This window comes from Austrofundulus limnaeus, unplaced genomic scaffold (genome assembly GCF_001266775.1).
Source record: "Austrofundulus limnaeus strain Quisiro unplaced genomic scaffold, Austrofundulus_limnaeus-1.0 Scaffold312, whole genome shotgun sequence".
NCBI lineage: Eukaryota > Metazoa > Chordata > Actinopteri > Cyprinodontiformes > Rivulidae > Austrofundulus > Austrofundulus limnaeus.
The window spans coordinates 531397-555435 of record NW_013952714.1 but is presented as its reverse complement, the minus strand read 5'-3'; the positions used below and the strand labels follow the sequence as shown (position 1 = coordinate 555435).

The 24039-nt window shown below is 38.4% G+C and overlaps 2 protein-coding genes across 2 annotated transcripts in view; both read left to right on the top strand.

The window, feature by feature from the left end:
- LOC106527165 (leucine-rich repeat neuronal protein 1) overlaps positions 1-12814 on the top strand; it is a 20915-nt gene extending 8101 nt beyond the window's left edge. The window contains exon 2 of the mRNA XM_014021968.1: positions 7097-12814. Within this exon, the coding sequence (XP_013877422.1) occupies positions 7262-9409 (2148 nt within the window). The 5' untranslated portion in view covers positions 7097-7261 and the 3' untranslated portion in view covers positions 9410-12814. The remainder of the gene's footprint in view (positions 1-7096) is intronic.
- Positions 12815-19683: 6869 nt separating this feature from the next.
- setmar (SET domain and mariner transposase fusion gene) lies at positions 19684-23226 on the top strand. Its single transcript, XM_014021965.1, has 2 exons — positions 19684-19848; positions 22338-23226. The coding sequence occupies exons 1-2, from the start codon at positions 19762-19764 to the stop codon at positions 23127-23129; spliced, it is 879 nt and encodes a 292-aa protein (XP_013877419.1). The 5' UTR covers positions 19684-19761; the 3' UTR covers positions 23130-23226.
- Positions 23227-24039: the final 813 nt, after the last annotated feature.

The following is a 24039-nucleotide window of genomic DNA, read 5'->3' as shown; positions in this document are numbered from 1 at the left end:
ATCTCTGAACTCGTAAAGTTTTTCTTTTTAATTTTCGCTGTCATTTTCATGAATGGACACTTCCTGATATCTGAGGCAGGAAATATAGCCTTATGTGGTGTTTTTGAGGTGGTAATTATGCTTATCTCCTCTCGCGTGCATGAGCAGCTGGATACAAACAGGTGTAATTTACGCAGCTCATTTACACACTTTTCCTGAAGMTAGAAGAGTTTGTTGAATCTGACGTGACATGTTCGTACGAACCCTTTGTACAAACAAAAGTAAGAGAAATTTAGGATAAGAATAAGAACATGTTCTTACATGAGGCCCAATGTGTTGGATTTGTTTAAATTAAAGTTTAGGGTTAGGTACTGGTGGGGTTAGGTTATAGAAGCAACTGAAAATGAATGAGAGTCAATGAACAGTCCCAATAAGGATAGAAATACAAACCTGTGTGTGTAGGTGTGTGTGTGAATGAGGGCACAGATTGTGTTTTAAAGCACTTTCAGTAACCTGGTTGGTTAGAAAGGTGCTATATAAGTACARTCCATTTACCACTAAAAACAACAACAACATGAACTAACCCACTTTTGAGTTGAACAGCTGTGCCATGCTTTGTGAGTTCAGTATTAAATAAGACCATAAACTTTGCGATGCTACAGTCCATAAAAGGGAACACAGACATAACCGTCAGCAGTTATTGAAGTAGGAAGAATTGGAGGTTAACAGCCGGATTAACCCCACGTGTTGTAAAGAGGAGAGCTGGAACAAAAGAGTGAATATTTATTTTGTGCTAGATTTGCCTTATGTTTATCATGACTGAATTTCAAAATCACATCATTTTTCTTGATTTAACAAAACACAACTTACACAACATTGTTTTACATCATCATTTTCCAAACTCTTTTCTCAATATACAGTACTATGAAACGATTTCTTTTATATTTAGCACCTTCAGTCACAGACAAATATTGAGAGAAGAAATGAAGCAATAAGTTGTTTTTTTTTAGAGAACTGATCTTGCAGTTTTAGCTTCCAAAGATATATTGCCTTTAATTAAAGTACTGTGTGACCCACTTCTCTCCTCTGGGTGTGATGTCTGCACACTACCCCGGCTAATCTTCCCTCCAGGATCTCCATCTGCTAATCCTCACTGGAACAGCAATAGGCACAATATACAGTGCTTTAGCTTAAAAAACAACAAGATCCTGTCGTAGCCCTTATCCACCCTCGCTCCGCCCCGTCTCAGAGGAATTCCCTGGTATAGGAGGAGCGGAGTGCTGTTTCTTCCTCCGCTGTGCTGTTGCCAGGCAGTTTACCTATATTCACATGTGTTCTTAGCTCCTTTGCTTAAAAGCCTCTTAGTGGGTATCTCTATAAGGTGGTGTTGGCTGTTAAGTAGGCGGATTCTGTCTGGCTTGACACTGGGTGAAGGACCACGTAAGTAGAGCTAATTAAGTTAAGGACATCTTAAAATGTTGGCATAACACTGCAAGTTCACAGGCTTGTTAAACACCTGCTGCCAAACTGATCTTGTTAACGAGCAATGCTGATGCAAAACGAAACTGCAGCACAGTTCATTCAAACACAAAGAATTCAGATTCTCACAGTATTCTCTTGTACAAGTGGGTGCACTTTTTTATTTCTAATACATGTTTATAATAAATGTAATACTCCAGTGTTACATGTCATGCCTTTTATACAGTTCACAGAGATAGACACATAAATCCTTGGACTCACCGAAATTGTGTTTTTACTTGTCAATAAAATCCTGCAGCTCCTGAATCAGCTGATTTTTGATCCGTAACATGAGCGCTGTGCTGAGTCCCGACTGTCTCTGGTGTTCCAAGAAATATTTTAATCCTACAAGTTCTGTTTGACTCCGAATTTATCCTCGATGTTGTTGTGATTATTCTTTTTGGTAAACAGTTTTGTTGCAAGGCATTTCCAAGCACATCTAGATCATAGTTCCAGATCCATCCTGATCACTGCTCCCATGTTATAATCCTCACAAAAAAATATAAATAAAATAAAAAAGATGACAATTTCTTTTTATTTTGAGTTCTTTTCAGTAAACTTTAGCTGTTCCTGTTCATTACTTAAGTTGTTATGATGGTTAATAATGTTGAACCATGAGGGAGTATACATACGGTAAACTGTTTGTGACCTCCTTAACTTGGGTCATAYTTCAATACGACGTGAGACAGCAGGTCGGTCATTGTGTCATTTCGAAAGTCTTTATCCTGACTGAGTATGAATGGCTGAAGATGCGGCGGGTCATAAATTATAAGTATATAAACAACAATAATGATGGCTGGATATTGTTTTTTTTTTTCACTGAACAATCAGTGTTGTGCTGGGTGAAGAGTCCACAGAGGACAAACATTTATTATTTTTATTATTGTTAACTTATTGTTATTGTGGATGGAAAAAAGACGTGAACATAAGCTGCATCATGTTCAATAGGATCAAAAAAGCTGCTTTTCCAGCTCTTTTAAAAGGCATTAGTCTAAAAATCATTTTAAACAAAACATGTAGAAGGAAATTGTGCTCTGGTCCAGCCTGGTCCAGGTCAGCWCTGAGGAGCTGGACCACTGCTTGCTCCTCATGAACAAACACCCACCAAGTTCTAATCATTCACTTGTGAGCTGCAAGGTCGGCGTCACGGAGTTGTGACTTGGGGCAATGCACATGACAGCTGTCACCGGGAGAGCAGACAGAAAATGTGCAATTTTATGTCACTCAGCAKGGGGAACAAGAAAGTGCAACTCGAAGTATAAAACAAGCTTTATAAAGCAAATTGATTGTTTGGTAAAAAAGTTAAAAGTTAGTCTAGTTACAATGGAGTACTGCCCCTAATGACCCAACAACACTAGTGGTTTGTGTTTGTTGGTATATAGGTAGGTAATTTTTTTAGTAAAGTGTTAATATCATTCAGTTAAAATGGTGTAACAAGGATCCTGACATGATTTTTCTGTTTTTAATGTAAACAGTGAGGCAATCCTTTTTTATCATGAACTCACAGTTTACACAGTTTAGGAGCTGGACTCACTCTGTTTTACAGTTTAATAAATTAAATTTGTTGATAACAACAAAGTACAAATACAGACCAATATTTTGAGGAGGTCACCTCCCACTAAATGTCCTTGTAGAAATTCTAACTGCTCATTTTTACTCAGTACTTTCACTTTTAATACTTAAGTACATTTTATATCAGAAATTTACTTTTGATACTTAAGCAGAGTAAATGTCAGATACTTACTTTACTGAAGTAATATTCTTTGAGAAGACTAACTTTTACTCAAGTATCAGAACACTGGCTATACTTTATCACACTCTGACATGTGATGGGACTTCTTAAAGTGCCTGTGAGGTCAAACTTTTCTGTAATACATATGAATGCATTTTTAGAAAGAGGACATTGATAAAATATTGCAAAAGAAAATTCATGTCGCTGAGATGAACGGTTGTTGAGATATGTGCCTGTGAAGTAACAGGAAGTGATGTCAAAGGGGAATGTCTGCATGTGAAGAGAATGATAAGCCACCAACCCAGACTGTAGAGAAGAATCTGATGTTTCTCAAGATCATTCTGAGTCTCTATCAGAGATGAAGAAGAGTCAGAGTTCAAATAAAATTATTTCATTAAACAAAGACCAGAGAGTTTTCTTTGTTAAAGAGTTCCCCTTTGATGTCACTTCCTGTTTCACTTTGGCTGAGCCAAGTTCAAAAGAAAATATGCCAGTTATGGGACAAAATTGGTAAAATTGTGTGTATCACTTCAACTTTCTTAAATATAAAGATGTTTTATTTGACTTTTTGTATTTGAAGAATATGCATGTCACAGGCACTTTAAAACACATCTTGAACCCTGAAAAGTCCCTGCATGTTCTGATAGATTGTTTTTTTAACCTTGTAGTACGATTATCATCCAGTGTGAACAGGATCTAATAGCTTTTAAGTAAAAGCTGCCAATTGTAATGATCTACCATCTAATTCACATTTTGTTAATTCAGATGCCCATTAGAATAGAATAGAATAGAATAGAATAGAATAGAATAGAATAGAATAGAATAGAAATAGCCTTTATTGCCCCACTGAGGGGAAATTCAGGTGTCACAGCAGCATCCGAACAGTGTTTCACACACTAGTTACTTTACAAACTATAGACAGTGCACACAAAAACAAAATTAACACTGACTAGCCATGATACAATTACTAATAATAAAAAATACTATATAAAGAATTGTGCAAGAATAGAAAAAGATATGTTTTGTTTTAGACGCAGTAGACTTTCAGAATCCGACATTAGGAATCAGRAATTGCCTGTTTTCAGTGCAGAACAATCTCAACATTGCAACTCTTACTAAGTAACTTAGAGGTCTACATCCAGATTTCTCTTTTTTTCTGCTTCATCCTTCAAATCTCATTTGTAGTCCAGAGCCATTGTCAATTTTAAAAAAAAAAGGACAGAAAAATGTTTTGATATTATTCCATCTGTATTCATTCAACTGAGGATTCTTTTTTTTCAAAGCCAATGGAAAACTTTTCTTCGTGATTGCCCTACATTCTGGATGTTGAGAAAGTTGCATTAAAATTTAAGACTCCTAACTTTTTGTTGCTTTCTTTGAGGCATGGTGTGTATCAGTAGCTCATCATGTTTAATGATGTTCTGAGAAGCTAATGATGGAGTCTCTATAGGCCTGTTGGATAGATGAAAGMTCTCTGTGGAATTTAATCCTTTGTTTCAAGTAGTTCAGAGCAGCATTCTGTGTGCATTGTAATGAGCTGAACTTGCATTTTCTCAAAACTGTTGATGATGCACATAACTCAGTCTCGCAAGGATGGTGTAGACACGCTAGTTCTTTGTCAGTCTACTTTCTTATTTAATTGCTGCAATTATAAGCAACAAGAATAAGTAAAAAACAAATAAGAAATGTCAGATGTAGGACTAAACATCATTGTTAGGGGCTTTTATCTGTTTTTACAGAGCTGCCGAAAGACGTTGGGGATTTTTTTTTGTTATGCTTTGCCCTACAATACCTTTTGCATTCCCATACAGAGGTATTGTCTTACCTCTCAATACTTTGTGGAATAATTGCTGAACCAGACAACAGCAACAAAAATACAGACCCTACACCCATGTTTGTTTCTGGAGTTTTATTATGAAACCTTAAATGTAAGGATATTCAGTCTGTGCTTGCCAAAAGGCATGCGTGTCACCACAGTGAGTGACATTTAATAAGACTAATTGGTGCAAGAGGACACATTTGTTGTAAGGATTATTTTGTCTTGGCAAATCTGCAAAATGTTGGTGTTGGAAATGCAAAAGTATTGCAAGGTTACACAAAAGAAAGTCAATCCCCCAATTTACCCTCTGCAGCTCCGTATAGGTATATTGACTAGAGGCATCATGTACACTTCAGAAGATTGACCATTGTGGTATGAGCACAATGCCATATTGGAAGAGGCGGGCTGTCAATTTGAACAATTTAACATGGCTAGATTTCTATGTGGAATTGCATATAAATATTAGTTTTTTTATTGGTTAGCTTCTGCCTTTTAGAAGCATTAATCAATTGCAGATGTGTGTACCTTTGCAAAATGTTTTTGCCTGATTTGATATGTACTGACAAACATTAGCATTCTGAACCACTGGTCTTGATAAAGCATCTGTTTGGCAAAAAAAAATCAAGAAAACAAGTGGGCAGAAAWTTTAGTCTATGCTAGGCTAATGACTAGTCAAATAAGAAACTGTTCATGATTTTCTAAGATTTTAAAACAACCCTTTCTCAAAAATGRCATTCCAGTGTAAAAGAATACTAYRTTCGCTCATATTAAATCTCTACACTTTGTAGTTTGTTCCTGTTTTCGCAACCAAACAACATCCATGATGTCAATAATATGTGTGATGAGCACAGACCAAAATACAATAAAATGTGAAATAAAATGTGTTTTCTCCCTTTGGAACTGATGCTGTGATTGCATCAGTCTGCCTGATCAATACATTAAGTCAATTATAAGGTTTGTTTGGTTCCCCACAGACTGATACWGTATATTTGCAGCCTCAGCACCATCAGCAAAACGTGTTTTCATGGGTCTACACTCAACATATACATTTGTGTATATGGACATTGTTGAAATGACATCATCAAACTAAGTAGTTTGGGTAATTTTAACAGAAACATTTAAATGGGGGCTATTTTCATTGATATTGTTTTTAATTATTTTAAAATGCTAGAGACATCAAATTTTAGTGATAAAGTTGAATGCATTTTAAGGCACCACTGAGATGAACAGTTGTTCAGATGTGCAGTCACAAATGTCAATGAAAAGGTTCTCTCAGGCTGCTCTTTTGCACTTTTCTGTGGTGACAAAGGAACACCTACATGTAATTAGAGCATTGCTACGAYAGGTAATAGCACAGACAGTAGCGAATAACTAATCTGATTCAAGCTATTCTTACCTTCTTATCCACTGGAAATTTGTGTAAATTGTTGTTGCAGTATTCCAGCAACTACCAGCAACACACCATTTAATAAACAATGAGTTTACAACATCTTGGCCACTTGCTTGTTGATTTCACATTTTCCACTTTTTAAAGAAGACCAGAGTTTTCCATTTTGGCATCGCTTCTGGTTACACCAACAACACCATGTACTAAAATCTATGCCAGTTATGTGACAAAATGTGTAAAATTGTGCATATGCCGAATTTCTTAAATATTAAGAAGTTTTCTTTCAAATTTTTGTATTTGTATGGAATGCTTGTCACAAGCACACAGGCTTTATAATAAACCTTTGGAGTGTTCTAGAGCTCTTTGATTCAGTTCCTCGTGACCCACTGWCCTGCTTGCTTGATGTGTTTCCCTGCTTTAACACACCTGCCTAAATGAATAAATAAATGACAGGCTTCTACTAAACTTGATGACATTCTGAGTAAGTAATTTAATTATTTGGATCAGGTGTGCCGAAGCAGGGAAACACCTATAACGTGCAAGACTCTGTTCCCCATGTTTTTAAARGATGTTTCAAGTTTGTCTTTGGACATTTGTTGCTTTTCATTCAGTTTTTAGTCTAAAAATTTAATCCCAAACTCTTTTGTGTTTTGTTTTTCAGATAATCCCAATACTCCAGAAACATTTGTCCCCCACACACGAGCACTTTTTTCTCCTGACCATTATGTTTCATGGACTGAAAGGCATCATCAGCTGAAATTTTAATTGATGACTGTTACGCATCCTCCTCCAAAGTCATCTGACYATCCTCCTGTCCTTTCCCAGCATGGCTAGATGGAGGTTAGACACCTCTCACCAGGTGCTTGCTGGCCTGCTGCTAGTATCTGTAGGAATATCTTGTGTCCAGAGCAATGAGTGTCCTCAGCTGTGTGTGTGTGAGATCCGACCCTGGTTCACCCCGCAGTCCACCTACAGAGAAGCCATAACTGTGGACTGCAATGACCTTCACTTAACACGGATCCCAGGTAACCTGTCCAGTGAAACCCAGGTTCTCCTCTTGCAGAGCAACTACATTGCAAAAACCAGTGAAGAACTGGAGCAGCTCTTCAACCTGACAGAACTGGACCTCTCCCAAAACAACTTCAGCACCATTCGAGATGTTGGTCTCTCTAACATGTCCCAGCTCACCACGCTTCATTTAGAGGAGAACCAGATTACAGAAATGCCTGATTACTGTCTGCAGGATCTGAGCAACCTGCAGGAGCTCTACATCAACCACAATCAGATCAACACCATTGCTGCTGATGCTTTTTCTGGTCTTCATAACCTCCTCAGGCTTCACCTCAACTCTAACAAGCTAAAAACCATCAACAACCAGTGGTTTAGATCGACACCCAATCTGGAGATCCTTATGATTGGTGAGAACCCTGTTGATGGAATTACAGACTTTAATTTCAAGCCACTGGGCAATCTAAGAAGCCTGGTTTTAGCTGGGATGGATTTGAAAGATGTCCCAAGCAACGCCTTTGTGGGACTAGACAATCTTGAGAGCCTTTCTTTCTATGACAACAAGCTGGTTCAAGTTCCTCAGAGAGCCCTTCAGAAGCTACCTAACCTCAAGTTCCTTGACTTAAACAAAAACCCTATACATAAGATTCAAGCGGGGGATTTTAAGAACATGCTTAGACTGAAGGAGTTGGGYATAAACAACATGGGAGAGCTGGTTTCTATTGATCACTATGCTTTGGACAACCTTCCTGAGCTCACCAAACTGGAGGCGACAAACAATCCCAAGTTTTCTTACATCAGTCGTCAGGCTTTTCGGGATGTCCCAGCTTTAGAGAGTCTAATGCTGAACAGCAATGCTCTGAATGCCCTTTATCAGTCTACGGTAGACTCCCTCCCCAACTTGCGTGAGATCAGCATCCACAGCAACCCTCTGCGCTGTGACTGTGTCATCCAGTGGATGGRCTCCAACAAAACAGCAGTCCGATTTATGGAACCTGTAGCCATGTTCTGTGCCACGCCAGCCGAGGTCCGRGGTATGCGTGTGCGAGAGGTATTACAGAAAAAGTTAGCAAATCAGTGCCTGCCCATGATTTCTCACGATACCTTCCCCAGCCACCTCAATTTGGAAATCGGCATGACCTTGGACTTGGACTGCAGAGCCATCTCCCAGCCTGACCCTGAAATCTATTGGGTGACACCAATGGGAAACAAAATTATAACAGACACTTTATCTGACAAATACAGCCTCAGCAAAGAAGGGACACTGAGAATTTCTCTTATCCAAGTTGAAGACTCTGGCCGATACACCTGTGTGGCTCAAAACTCCGATGGAGTTGACACAAGAGTAACAGCCATAAAGGTGAATGGTACTCTATTAGACAGTACGCAGCTCATGAAGATCTACGTAAAGCAGACAGAATCTCACTCAATCCTTGTTTCCTGGAAAATAAACTCAAATGTAATGACCTCTAACCTCAAGTGGTCATCTGCAACCATGAAAATTGACAACCCACATATTACTTACACTGCCAAGGTCCCCGTGGACGTCCACGAGTACAACCTCACTCATCTACAACCAGCAACAGAGTACGAGGTGTGCCTGACTGTCTCCAACATCCAACATCAAACACAAAAGTCRTGTGTGAATGTGACTACGAAGCAAGCGCCCTTCGCTGTGGAAGTATCCGATCAAGGGACCAACACTGCTCTTGCAGCTGTCATGGGAACAATGTTTGCAATCATATGCTTGGTTTTACTGGGTGTGTACATTGCTAAGAGGTGGAAAAGGAAAAATTACCACCACTCTCTCAAAAAGTACATGCAGAAAACCTCATCTATTCCACTCAACGAACTGTATCCTCCTCTTATTAACTTGTGGGAGGCGGACACTGAGAAGGAGAAAGAAGGCACGACGGAGGCCAAACCCAGCCAAGTGGACACCTCACGTAGCTATTACATGTGGTAGAGACACACTCCTGTGGGAGACACAGAGACAGGATTGTTAAGTAGCACAAATATACATACTTGCTTCTTCATGTAAAAGTGAACATTCTTTTCATTTTGTTTTTGTGTAATATTTACCTTTTTATTTCCTTTCTTTGGTTTTCTTAGACTGAGGCAATCGATGACCCACTTACAGATTTCTAATTTAGAATACTACTTTTTTACCTCTCACTTGTTTTGACACACAATATGCCAGCTTGGTTAAGCTTCCTGAACTTAGTAGTCACTGTGCTTTACTTTTAGTAACTTTTTGATGAACACAGCATGAGCATTGTCGTGGATTCAGTGTGCGGACAGAAATGCTGAAATCCAAAACAGTTTTTGAGATGTTTCTCTGGCAGAACTGTTAAGAGTCTCAATTTGTTCTTTTTATTATAAAAAACAGTTTCACTGTTGACTGTTGTGCACTGAAATACATATAAATATATATACTAATTTGTCTATCAACTCAAATGTAAGCTGATTAAGTACATTTAGACTTGATATACTGTCTATTGAACTATGTTAGAAACACTTCTGTAATGTTGTATTATCTCTTATTTGATTTACTTTTTAGTACATTAAAATAACAGTATATTTGAGTTAGACTTTAAGTTTGCAGAGTACTGTAAACCAGCAATAGAAATATGAATGTTATACACTAGATAAACTAATAGATGTATGGCTTTTCTAAAATTCTTAAAAATATTGTTTCTTATTTTGCTAGAATGTCTACAATCACTGGTTTCATTGTGGTTTACACACAGAGACATGTTGTTTGATGAACAACTTCAATAAAACCTTCTTTCCTCTTATTTTCTAAACTATGATTTTAACACCATGTGTTTTTTATGTGCGCTTTGTAACGACATCAAGTGTAAAAACATATCTGAACTTTGATATTGAACTGGGTTTTATTATTTTCTTTAACTGTATAGCAGGAGTTAGATTATGACACAAACCGAATGTTAGTGATGATAAATTGAAAATGGAAATGTACAGCATGTGTGCTAAACAATAATCCCCATAGAATGGTTACAGTTACTGGAAAAACTGCAAAGTACATAAATGTGACACATCACATCAAAACAAGGATTGTCTAAAAGTGGGAAGTGGAGCAACAGGCAGATTATAGTAATGTTTGCAAAATTTGCATGTTGTTATTTAATGAATTAATATATTCCGCCCATCTAACATATTTATAAATACTTTTAGTTTAAAAATGATAAAAAATGAACATCCTGCAGTATTTTTACAGTCTTTATTTTACAGTTACAATATGTGTTTATTAAATAAAGTCTAATGTTACACCTAAACATTGATCCCTTTAAAAGAGGAGCAAAGCATCTTTCATGACGTTCATTAATAACAATGGGAGAACATGGGTACCAGGGAACATATGGACTCCAGCCAGTGGATATAATGCATAACGTTATTTTAATTTGTTTGTATGAAACTCGCCTGTATTTTCACCTGTTTTGAAACAGGAAGTATAATATTACAGATGCAAAGTCTTTGTAGTTGATGATAATAGGTAATGACAATAACTACAGATTTCAGCCTATTTTGCTGCCAACATTTTTTAACTCGGTTCATTTACAACACATCTTTGGCTGCAAATAACGTTGTGTCATTTTAGATTTCTTCACAGTTTTGTCTGTGTAATTACGCTAAACTACCATCTGCTCCTACTGCAGTAATGCATCTTACTAAGATCTTTGCAAATCTTGTGTTAAAATCTTTTTAAAAACCTGCTCTTCCTCTACCTCGATGCAGATCTAAACCTCAGCGGCGCACCGTCTAGGAAGAGTGGATATCCAGCAGAAAGCCTTAAAGTTCAGTTGGTTTCTGATGATGATTGACAGCTCAGAGCCTCGAGGTGCAATCAACCAATCTGTTGGGTTTCCCCTGACAACATTTCTATCTCCTGCATACTGTCTCCACCCCTCTTCCTCTCTATTAGTGCTGGAATGGAGACAAATGTCTCAGTGTTGGGAACTCAGTTGAGCTTTCCTTGACTGTTTGTAAATGGATCAAGCAGCAGTTGGGTGTTATACTGCATTGTTTCTACATGTCAGTATAAGGGAGATTTTATAGTAGCCATTCAAAAAGCTATCTAAAACTTTTAAACAGAGCCACAATTTAAAAGAGCACAAATATTTCTTTAAGGATTGATGTTATCCTCAGATAACCGTTGTTTTCTTAATAACTTCTTTTTAATGTACACTTCAATCAGTGAGAATTAGTTTTTTCTATACATCATAATTTAGTTATTAGCTCTTATTATTCAATTAATTTAGATTTTGATTGTTGATAGGAAGGTGTGAAGAACAGTAGAGGAATTCTGCCATTTTTTTAAATGCTTTGAAGCTTCTTTAAACATCCACTGTCTTTCACCTGCAGAAAAAGATCAAGTCTCCTTTTACCAGCTCAGCAGGTAGCCCAGTACCAGTCCGGAAATCTGTTCAATGRGATAGCTATCACTGAAAGCTCCTGCTGCAGTCGGGACTGCGTCCCATCCTGGTGGCTTGTTTCCATGACAACTCTCTCCTCCATCCACCTGTGAGCGTGCCGGCTGCCGAGAGAAACAAGTCCCCAGTGTCTGAAATGTGACTGACAAGGTCAACAACCTTGCAGATGGGAAACCACTAAAACATCTTGTCCTCTTAAAAAAAAAGTGCAGACAAACAAAAAACAATTCCATCTGTGGACCAAAGCTCGACTTCTTTTCCCTCCCGCATGATGAGAGAAAGCATATTCAGCTGCTGCCAAAGATGACATGAAAGCAATACAAGAACCAAGAGAGTATTGTTTCAAACAAAGATAAAACCTTGACTAGGCAGATGTAAAAAAAAAAACAAAAAAAAAAACAAAAGATCTAGTATCATCCCATCAGTATCAGTCTGAAGCCTTCATCAGATTACTGTCAACAAACCTTCATGTCTTTCAGCTCTGCAGGAAACAAACTCTTTATTGTTAACAGACACATTTCACTGCTCAAAACTTTTAATCTAATTATTATAATAACCTTTAACTAAGCTGACATGGTTACTGGAGAGTTAACCCTTTACTCTGGTTAACATTTTTAGTCATCATCTTTTAATAAYTTGTTCAAATGTTCACCTTTCTGTTTTGTTTTCCTCTTTATAAAGATATTTCCTGTGGGAACACGGCCTCAWGGTGTGAAGCCCTGCGGCTGAATAACCAACTGTTCCTGGTTACAGTTGTTATGAAGGAGGAAACGTGTTCTGTCTGTTGAAGCCAGTGTATAAACTGTCAGGGCTTGACACAATCATATCGGTTTTTAATATAAATCCTATTTAAAGTCTGTAATTTATCACTTGTTAATACATTACACTCTTTTTAATCAATAAACCAGTATACCACCTTTGCATTTTATTGTGTATTTATGTTGCATCATTTTTATCTTGATACAACAATGATGTTTTAAAGTTATGACTACAAAACTGGCCATTTAAAACATATATTATATTATATTATATTATATTATATTATATTATATTATATTATATTATATTATATTATATTATATTATATTTTATATAGATTATTTATTTCTTATACAGTATTTCAAGTTACAGTTTTTCCTCTCTGGTGCTGGTCCCTAAAAAGCACAAGCATGATTGGGACAACAGTATATGACTCACAGTAACATTACAGTATATAATAATATCTGGTTTTGGTGTTGTTTCAAGTTTATTTATATAGAACCAAGTCACAACATACGTTGTCTCAGTGCACTGTACATAAATAGAATAATCTAAAGAAACCAGCTGATTGTGTTGAATCWCTTCATCACAGTCTCCCATCCTGAGCAAACGGTGGGGAGGAAAATCTCCCTGCTAATCAGGAAGAAACCTCCAGCAGAACCAGGCTCAGGACAGGCAGCCATCTGTCTTGACCAGCAGTGTTGTGTTGACTTCAGGCGTACAAGTAGGCTAACTTTATTTTAACCTGTTTTACAGCTGAAAATTGCAATGAATTAAGGAATTTTACTTTATTTTGAACTATATTGCGGTAACGTTTACCTCATCACAGTTTCACTGCGGAAAGTAAAACTAATTCTGTTTCAGAGAAAACAGGCTTTTCTTGAAAGCTAAGTAAAGTCAGAGGCAGTGACATCTGTAACTTTGTTTTATACTTCACAAGACAATCTCCCTGACGTGGTCGTGAGACATTTGCTTTTGCTTGAACTCAAGGAGAAACTTGTGGGTGAGAAGTAAAGATCCTCCCACTGGCCCACTGCAGTACTGCATGTACAAACAGAAATAAYACAGTGAGAGCACGGGTGGCAGAGGTGGATAATGGAGGAGTTGGATGTGGGAGATCTGGTGTTTCTGTTGTTGACCGAGGAGAAAATTTAGTGAATTTATCATGAAAGGATTGTTTCCAACAGATGAAGTGGAAACATGTCCCTATACTACCCAACCAAGGTGCACCTCCTCCTGGTCAACATAACCCTGGAGAACCTATGTTTCACTGCTGTCTCTATGCACAAAGACACAATTTTTGTGACACAACCATGTCAGTAAACCAGACATTGGAAGGAGMTAACATATGGAAGAGACAACTCTGAGATATGGGTGAGTCTTCATGGATGTGCTGACCGGGAAGGGAGTGCACCTCAATGACACATTTCAACAGAAACGCAGACCTTCCTCCTGCAACCTCACCTTCATACATCTCTGCCAACCAGACACCACTTTACTGTTTGAGTGTTGGACCAATTCTGGTTATTCTTATTGATTTAGAGAATTTGGCACTTCTTCCTGCAGGAACAGTACGAATTTATCATGATGTTTTGTTATCAAAGCTCTCGTTTTTCCKTTTCAAACAGAGCCCTCTGCTGGATGGAATCATATCTGTCTAAAAGAACACAGGCTACCGATTGGAGAATAAACTTTTATTATATCTTAATTGCTCAGCTTCGGTCCCCAAGGGTCTATATCAGRGCCTTGTTAGTCTTTATGTTAACACATTACCAAATGTTTATTCAGTGTTTTAACTTCAGTTATATGTGACAATACTTGATACATCACACAACGTTTTATCTGCAGCTATGGCAATTTTGTCTCATTGGCTTTAAAATTCATGCTTACATCTTAATATCAAACTTAATAAAGATTTGTGGTGAGCTGGTGTTGCATCATCACCACCGTGTGCACCAGGTGCTGCTCAGAGCACAGCACTGATTAATGAAAACAACAGGCTACAGCAAAGTGCAAGTGTGAATCTGTGTTAAGTCTCAGTGCTGACACATAAGGCTCATTTAAAAATAAATAGTTTCAGATGTAGCTTCACTAAAAGTCTTGTGACTGTATTCAGAAAGCATTTTAAACTTAGTAATCAAGATTCTGATTAAAAATAAAAAATGAGAAAAGAACTAGATACCGCAGAGCAGTAACATAATGACCCCCGCACGCACAAATGCACCAGAACTCAGAAKTCTTTATTCCTAATAAATGTCATGCTACTAGGTGCATCCCAAAATTGTAGTGCTTTGGGTGGGGGTCCTTTTTTTTTGGGGGGGGGGGGTTGACCTGATGGATAGCCCCTCATCAGAGCTGGACAACAAAATAAATCTGAAGCTCCTATGCTTAATAGTTTTTGAGCAATAACCATTTTTGTATGACCAGATACCCCTTTTTCAGATAAATTGGGGGTCCGGAGGTTGGAGGGCACTGATTGGTGGGCCTGATGGATAAAGCTTCATCAGAGCTAAACAACAAAAGAAATCTGAAGCTCCTATGTTGAACAGGTTCTGAGTTATAAGCATTGTTACATGTCCAGACACCCCCTCTTGGAATGGCACCCCCTCCTCAAATATGGGGTCTATCGTAAAACCGTTGGCTGGCGCAGTGTAGGTCAGACTCATCTACAGTCCTGCCAAATTTCACGTTGATTGGTGCAGCCGTTTTTGTGCTACAGTTGACCAAAAATCACTGAACAAACAAACAGTACGAAAACAATGACTCCCGCTTACGTTTTCGCGTGCGGGGGTCAYAATAAGCCATACTAAGAGTTCATTAGCACACAGCTTTACTTAATAGATTCATTAAACGAGGTGTTGATTCGTCGTCACCTTTTCGTGGTGAAGGAGTTTGAGTGTCTGAATGATCCTAGGAGCTATGCTGTCCCGGAAAGGGTCTCTGAAGGCAGGTTTGTCACGGTTTTCGAAAACTGCCTGACTCACGCAAACACTTCCATGAGACAAACTTTTAATATGTTTATTTACAAAGAGAGAATGAATGAGTTCAGTCCAGGGTGGTCCTGCAGATGCAGGAGTTCAGGAACACCAGATGATGAAGGTCCACCAGGGAGAGGTGTGTGGGATCCGAAAGGTTGAGCCATGAGCCAGGGGACGATGAGCATGTTGGAGGGAAGACAGGTTACATACCGGATGAGGAGGAAGAGGAGTCTTGAGAAGCTGGGGGTGGAGGAAACCCAGAATTATCACAGAGAGTTTGAAGGTGATCAGTAGGGGCTGGCTCACCCTATTTCTAAGGGAGAGCCCAGACACCCTGCAAAGGAAATGCATTTCGGCAGCTTCGATCTCGTTCTTTCGGTCACTACCCAAAGTTCATGACCATAGATGAACGTAGACCAACTGGTAAATCGAGAGCGTTGCCTTCTGGCTCAGCTCTTGCTTCACCATGACAGACCAGTACAGCGCCCGCATCACTGCAGACGCAGCACCAATCCGCCTGTCGATCTCCCTCCGTTCTTCCCTCATTCGTAAACATGACCCCGAGATCCTTAAACTCCTCCACTTGGGGCAGGACCTCCTCCCCGACCCGGAGGCGGCACACTACCGGTTTCCGGCTCAAGACCATGGTCTCAGATTTGGAGGCACTGATCCTCATCGCGGCCGCTTCACACTCGGCTGCAAACCGCTCCAGTGAGAGCTGGAGATCACAATCTGAAGAAGTCAATAGGACCACATCATCYGCAAAAGCAGAGATGTGATCTTAAGGTCACTAAAAAGGATCCTCTCAACACCTTGACTGCTCCTAGAATTTCTGTCCATAAAAGTTATGAACAGAATCGGTGACAAAGGACAACCTTGGGAGAGCCCAACACTCACTGGAAACGAGTCTGACTTACTACCGGCAATGCAGACCAAGCTCTGGCACCGGTCATACAGGGACCTAACAGCCCGTATCAACGGGCCTGGTACCCCATACTCCTATAGTACCCCCCACATGAGTCCCCGAGGGACGCGGTTGAACGTCTTCTCCAAGTCCACAAAACACTTGTAGACTGTTTGGGCGAACTCCCATGCACCCTCCAAGACCCTGCTGAGGGTGTAGAACTGGGCCGCTGTTCCACGGCCAGGAAAAAAAACACACTGCTTTTCTTGAATCCGAGATTCAACTATCCGATGGACCCTCCTCTCCAGAACCCCTGAATAGACCTTACCAGGGAGGCTCAGAAGTATGATCCCCCTATAGTTGGATCAGACTCTGCCGGCCGCCTTTTTAAATAGGGGAACTGCCCCTGATGTCAACGCGATATTTGTGTTTAAAAGATGCTTTAGTTCCTCACATTTTTATGYAATCATTTTGCTCAACATACTGAATTAAAGCTGAAAGTCTGAACTTCAACTGCATCTGAATTGTTTTGTTTAAAATTCATTGTGGTAATGTCTAGAACCAAAATTAGAAAAATGTTGTCTGTCCAAATATATTTGGACCTAACTGTATCTACTAAACTAAACTTTTCCTTGATATTTTCAAATTCTCTCCTTTTTCCATATAACATTCCAATACAACATGCTCTATTGTTTCATATTTATCACATTGAGCACAATTACCAGATGCCCAGATGATCTTTGAAGCATTTCCTTTTTTTCTCTAACAATGCAGAACTGACATGAAGAAACTGAGCAGAGACTGGTGAGGTAATGGAGGCAGCTGAGCTGACTGGGGAATGCTAACAGATGTGCTCTGAGAAGCTGGCAGAAGATTAAATGAGGAATGCCACCAATACCAACACCAGATTTTTATTGTTATTTCTATTCTATTACCACTATTACCATTGCTATTGGCGCATAGCTATATGTTGTTTTTTGTGAACTGATGCTGCTGCTGTTACACCTGAATTTCCCCTCGGTGGGACAATAAAGGCTGTTTCTATTCTATACAGATCAACAGAAACAGACGAAATCCAAAGAGCCATGAAACGAAACGCACACTGCAGTGAATTTAGACAAACTACATCCTGTTGATCTTTTTTCACCATTTTATGTTCAGTGAAGAGCAGATTTGAATAAATATTGTTTGCAGTCCACAGACGTTTCAGTTAGAGTCCCAGATCTTCATCGGTTTTGCAGTTTGCACAAAACTTACATATAAGAGGGACTGAGTTTGGATTTTGGGGGGTTTTACTTTTATTACATTTAGCTTTGTTTTGTCTGCAGTTGTTTTTAGTGAATGTAATTTGAATCTGACTAACAAAAACAAACAGTCTCTCCTCAGAAAACGTTCGACTGACACACGGAGCCTTACGTGGAAATAAAGAGTATAACCGAACTTCTTTTGAGGTTTTCCGTCCTCACAGTGAACCCTGCACTGAACGGATCTGTTAAAGCCAGGTATTGATTTCTGGAGGCTCGGCGCTGCTGTTGACCCTCTCTACTCACTGAATTGATGGACCGTGATTTGGTTTATGAGACTGGAATAAAACAGAACCATAAAAGGTGGAGCAAGATCAAACCTGACTAAATAAATATGAGTTTGGTTAGAAATGTTTCATTGGTTTGTCTTTCATAATGACCTGAAACTAAAACAAGCTTAACTTATTTAACATGTTGTTTCACTTTTTTTTACTTTATGTAGTCCAGATGCTTGACATTATTTCATAAAAATTTATCCTTGAAGTTAGCTGGAGGAATAATGGATGAATGGATTGCCAGGAAAAGGAAAGACAAGACAGGCAGTAAGAGAAATTCACTGGTTTTATTTATGGGATGTTTATCACACCCACTTTAGTATGAAACCACTGCATTGGTTGTCATTTTATAAGATCAAGTATGAAAATTTAGTTGAAAAAAATAATCATATTTATCAATTCTTTGTAATGAGAATGAATGAATCACCAGAATTCAAGCTTTTCATGAGTTAGTCAGTAAATTAAGGTTTTTTTTTGTATGTGCACTGTACCATTGTTGGATAATGAATAGATAAAACGTGTAAAAGTGTTTTACAATAAATGCATACAAATTAACTAAAAGACTTACAGTCTTTACAGAGTTAGGATAAGGAGAGTTTATTCCAGTGGAGGTGCAGCAGATAGAAAAAAAATAACCAATCCTCCTTTAATCATGACTGTTCTGGTTCAAAAACCTGAGGGTCCAAGTCAAAGAACTATGCAGAGCCCTAACAGTTGATCCCAACGTTTTAAAATAAACTAAAAAATGAAGAAGTGAACATGAAGATACATTACAGGAGCCTCGTGCTGCAGAGTTTTGTTCCACCTTATCATGGTCAAAGGCTTCATACGGAAAATTATCTGTGACGTTTTAATCATTTACAACTCTAATGTCAGGACTTTTGTGTTTTTAATTTAGAAAGGTTTTTAAGTAGGAAAACATTCATGCTTCAAACATTTGGAATGAAAAATTAATGATGACTTATTAATGTAATTAAAAACCACACCAGAGTTTTTAAAGAAAATTATAGGTGGGTATAAGTACCTAAAAGATGTATTCGAGTAAGAGTAGCAGTACTTCAATATATTTTTTACTCAGGTAAAAGTAAAAATTAGTCATCTAAGAAATTACTTATGTAAGTGTAAAAAGGAATTTCATAGTAAGGGTACTTTAGTACTGAGTAACATAACATCTGATTTTATATTTTAAAGTGATGTCATCAGGTCAACACAAAATTGAAAGTTATGTGCAACAAAATAACATTAACCAATGAGTTGCGTAGCTGCATTGGGACAGTTTATTCATTATTGTATCTAAATGAAATTGAAAATGTAACTAAGAGGTAAAATGTAGGACAAATTTTATTCTGAAGAAGTGTTAAAAGAAAAAAAGAGAAGTTTGAATTGTTTAAATGCTTTTTTGTTTTTGTTTTTCACAGTTCTTATGAAGGTAAATAAAATTAAATCACAGAAAAAGCAGGTAAAGATAATGGATGGATGGTTTAAAAGGAAGGAAATCATTGAGAACCCCCTAAAGAGCAGAAAACTAYAAAGGTGTAATAACTCCAACACACCACCAGGGGGAGACAGCGGACAGCGACAAAAGCGGAAGTCGTTGCTCCTGAGTTTGTTGACATCTTATCGCTGCTAATCCCGTTTTTAAATATGACTGGATTAGATGGTGTGGATTTGAGTGGCGGCTTAGAGGATGTGCCTGTTTTAATCAGAGGGCCGACATTTCCTAAATTTAAGGTAAAAAGTATTTCCGTCTCAGTAGTTTAGCACGACTAGCTGGAGAATGATGACAAACGACGACGCACAGTTCGAACATGTTTGTTAGCTGTCACGGAATTAAAACCACTATAAAAAAAACACATGTAAATTATAGTTTATTATTTATCAATCTAAAAGTTACATGGTTTTTTTATGCATTTAAGTCGACACATTCGAGCCCTTCACATGCTTAGTTAAATAGGGTGAGTGAGAGAAAACATGTCCTAAACTTAAGCTGCTCTTTGGTTCATGTTATTTAGTTTTTAGGGGTGAAACAATACATGCACCCGTATCCAACAGAGCTGTATGGAACAATACAGATTTTAAAAATTTACTTTATCAACATGTCTTCTGAAGATGCTCTGTGTTGAAGGATCAGTGGATCTGTGTTCCACTACTCCACCTAGGCTGCATCTTTGAGTGCAGGTCCACTGAGAAACTTGCTGTTTCAGCAACATTTAATTTAAAAACTGTTCTTTTGAGGTTAAACAAATGTTCATAATTAATATAAATGAATTTGTAAGTTAAAAGGGGCATGGAAATTTCTCTTTTTTGTATCGAAAAAATATTGAACCGTGAGACTAAAGTATCGAACCGAACCGTGAATTTCCTGTATCGTTGCAGCCCTGTTAGTTTTGTCCACAGTGTGGGCCAATGAATTACATGCATGGATGCTCATAATGCTGACAAAGCAGCAGCAGATTTAAGTTCCCATCAACATGTCCTAGAGCTCAGTGTGAGTAAAACAAAACTAAATAAATATAGACGTATTGTCATTTTTGCACCACTTTTGCTCATTTATTTCTAATTGTAAGCTTTTAAAAATAGGTATTTCATTGGGTGGGTCAAGGCACATTAATCAGCAGGAGTTATTTAATTCATCATGTAAATGAAACAAATTAGTCGAGCAGGATAGTTTTTGCGTGCAATAACTGTAGTTGGTGTAAAATAGAAAGAATAAAGTAAAATTTCTACAAACTACTAAAACTAATAGTTCAGAAACATCATTTAAAAACATTTGACAGCCTCTTTCCTGGAGGTGAAGCCACTATTCAAAAACAAGTGGGCTCATTCTTCTTCAGCCAGTCAGGCAGAAGTGGAGAGGAGCACGGTTGTGTGTCTAAATCAACCCAACAGAATCTCACYGGCCTTGATGCACACCCTTGGGTTAGATCAGAGGAGCCCAAAGTGGGGCCCGCGGGCCAAATTTGGCCCGCCAAGCCATTTGATTTGGCCCACCAACAGTTGCCAAAGTTACAAGGTAGTAAGCTGTTATCCTATAGGTAGAAACACAGTGTTTCCATTGGTCAAATGACTATAAAAGGGCTGTAGTGAAGGTAGTTTTCATTCATGGTGCTGACTTTATCTTTGATTTATTAGGATTAAACATGAAACATGAAATGACAACAAGATATATTTAGATCAGATTTAATGGCGCATGTAGGTTTTCACACTTTATAAGGCCACAAAAAGTCATATTTTATCAATTTATGAAATGTCCCATGAGCCTTTGCTACTTGAGCGTATGACAGACTTTCTCCAAGTGCACAGACTAAAACAAAAGAGGGCCATTGGACAGTTTAATCTTTAAAAATAAAGGACTTTACTTTAAAAAGTATTTGTATTTCATGTATTATATAACTGCATTTGGCCCACAGCCATGGATAGATTTTCATTTTGGCCCCCTCGGGGGAAATGTTTGGGCACCCCTGATTTAGATAGTGATGACAGAAGAGAAAATGAGGAAAACCTAAATTTATCACAACTACTGATGATAATAAACAGTAAAATGAAAATTTTCCCCCTAATATTGTGCTGCCCTTACTCGCATCAAAGTTTTAGTTCATAACAGCTGACAGTAAATGTGTATCAGAGGCAAACGATACCAAACACTTGTTGAGAACMACTGTGTGCGTTCAGGTGAAGAAACTCAATCAGAAAATGAATCCTAGTGATCTCTTTTAAAGAAGTTTAGTTTAATAGTTTATTCATTTCTTTACAAAAACAACAACATAAATTCTATAAACAATAAAAAAACAAATTTTAAATTAAAGGTAGCAGAAGATGAAAAAAAAATCTTCTGCCTCTTTTCTTTAAAAAAATAATTTAAACAAAAACACTTCACAGCATCATGTGTAATGCAGTCATTCACCAGAAGGTGGCAGCAAATCATTAAAGCATCACAAAGTCACCAGTGCAGAGGGTCAAAAATGGGGCTGGCCTTTTTTAAACTTGTTCTACTTTTGTGGCTGTTTTCATGTGCAGACAGGTTGGATGGTTCATGGGCTGAGATATCATTTAAGCTTAATATGTTTAATTTATTGTTTAGATCTGCAACTTATCTACTGATTTCTGACCTTAATGAATTATACTGTCCTCTTATTGTCTTTGTATCCATTCATCCGTCCACCCACAGGACAGGTCCATCACAGGGCCATGCTTATCATTACTTTCCTGTTATTTTTCAGTACTGCACAGAGAATGTCCCGGGACCAGGATGTTCTGTAGACCCCAGCGAAGTGACTCTCCCTGGATGCTCCTGTCTGACCCGCTCCTGCTGCCCAGAGAGCTGCTCCTGCCTGCAGACGCACGGGCAGGCCTTCGACAGCACAGGCGCACCGCTGAGCCTCGGCGTCTCCGGTGCCTGCTCCCCCRTGTTTGAGTGCAACGCCCTCTGCAGCTGCAGCGACTCCTGCTCTAACCGGGTGGTGCAGAGGGGGCTGACGCTCAGGCTGGAGGTCCGCAGCACCGAGAGCAAGGGCTGGGGAGTTCGAACGCTGGAGGGAATCCCGCGCGGGACGTTCGTGTGCGAGTACGCCGGGGAGGTGATCGGCTTCGCCGAGGCCAAGCGCAGACAGCTCGGCCAGACGCCTGGGGAGAATAATTACATCATCGCCGTGAGGGAGCACGCAGGACCGGGCTGCACCACCGAGACGTTTGTGGACCCCGCTCGGGTGGGGAACGTGGGTCGTTTTCTGAACCACTCCTGCCAGCCCAACCTGCTCATGCTACCGGTGCGCGTGCACTCTGTGGTTCCAAGGCTGGCGCTGTTTGCTGGACGGGACATTTTGGCTGAAGAGGAGCTGACCTTTGATTACTCAGGAGGATCTACCAACCAGTGGCCTGCAGAGGTGCTGTCCAGTCAGAGCGCAGCTGCTGCACACGTCATGAGGACTAATGGACTTCTGAGGAAAGTGTGCCACTGTGGTGCCAGTAACTGCTCCCACTTCCTTCCACTGGATTTATCCATTCTCAGCTGAAATAATGTAAACATATCAGGGCCAGATGTTATAAGATTTTGTCTTCTTCTGCTTCCTTTCATTTATTTATGATTTGTATTTTAATTATATTGAATTTTATGTTGTTTTTAATGAAATGAATAAAATTACTATTATTATTATTATTATTATTATTATTACATATAAATATTGTTGCTTTACATAAACTTGTATACAGATGTGTTTCCAGATGCAGGCACTCACTTTATAAAGCATTGTAAAGTCAGGAAGATCGCTCATAAATGATTGCTAAATAAAATCTGCAATGTTTTTCTCATGTTGATGGTTAATGTGTCTTTAAATTAAAAAGGTTGTAACTGGTAAAAAACTATAACAAGTGTTTGTTTACTCACTGGAGTCAGTGTTGTATAAAGTACCTCAAAGTGATGCTTGAGTAAAAGTACAATTATATTATCATAAATGACTTTGGTAAAAGTTAAGTCTCCTCTAAATATTGTAAAAGTCTTAAAGTATCAGATTTTTTTTGTACTTTAGTATCAAAAGTAAATTTCTGAGTGTTAAAAGTTTAAGTACTGAGTAAAAATGAGTGATTAGATTTTCCAAAATACATTAGGTGACCTCTCCAAAAAGTATTTTTTTCTAAAAACGTGCAGCTGAGGTGGATTGTGTAAAAATTAATACAGTATGAGAATGGTATACATTTATACTTCTCATCCAACTGCAATTAAATTCACTCTGGAGGCACATTTTTCAGGATAGTATTTTTTCAACACTAACAAGCCGAAACAAAATAGGAGAAACAAATTTCATCATCATCATCATCATCATCATCATCGTTTATTTATAAAGCACAATAAAAACCAAAGTGCTGTACAGGAGCATAAAATAAAAACAATGAACAAAGTACAGTAATAAAATGAACAACAAAATC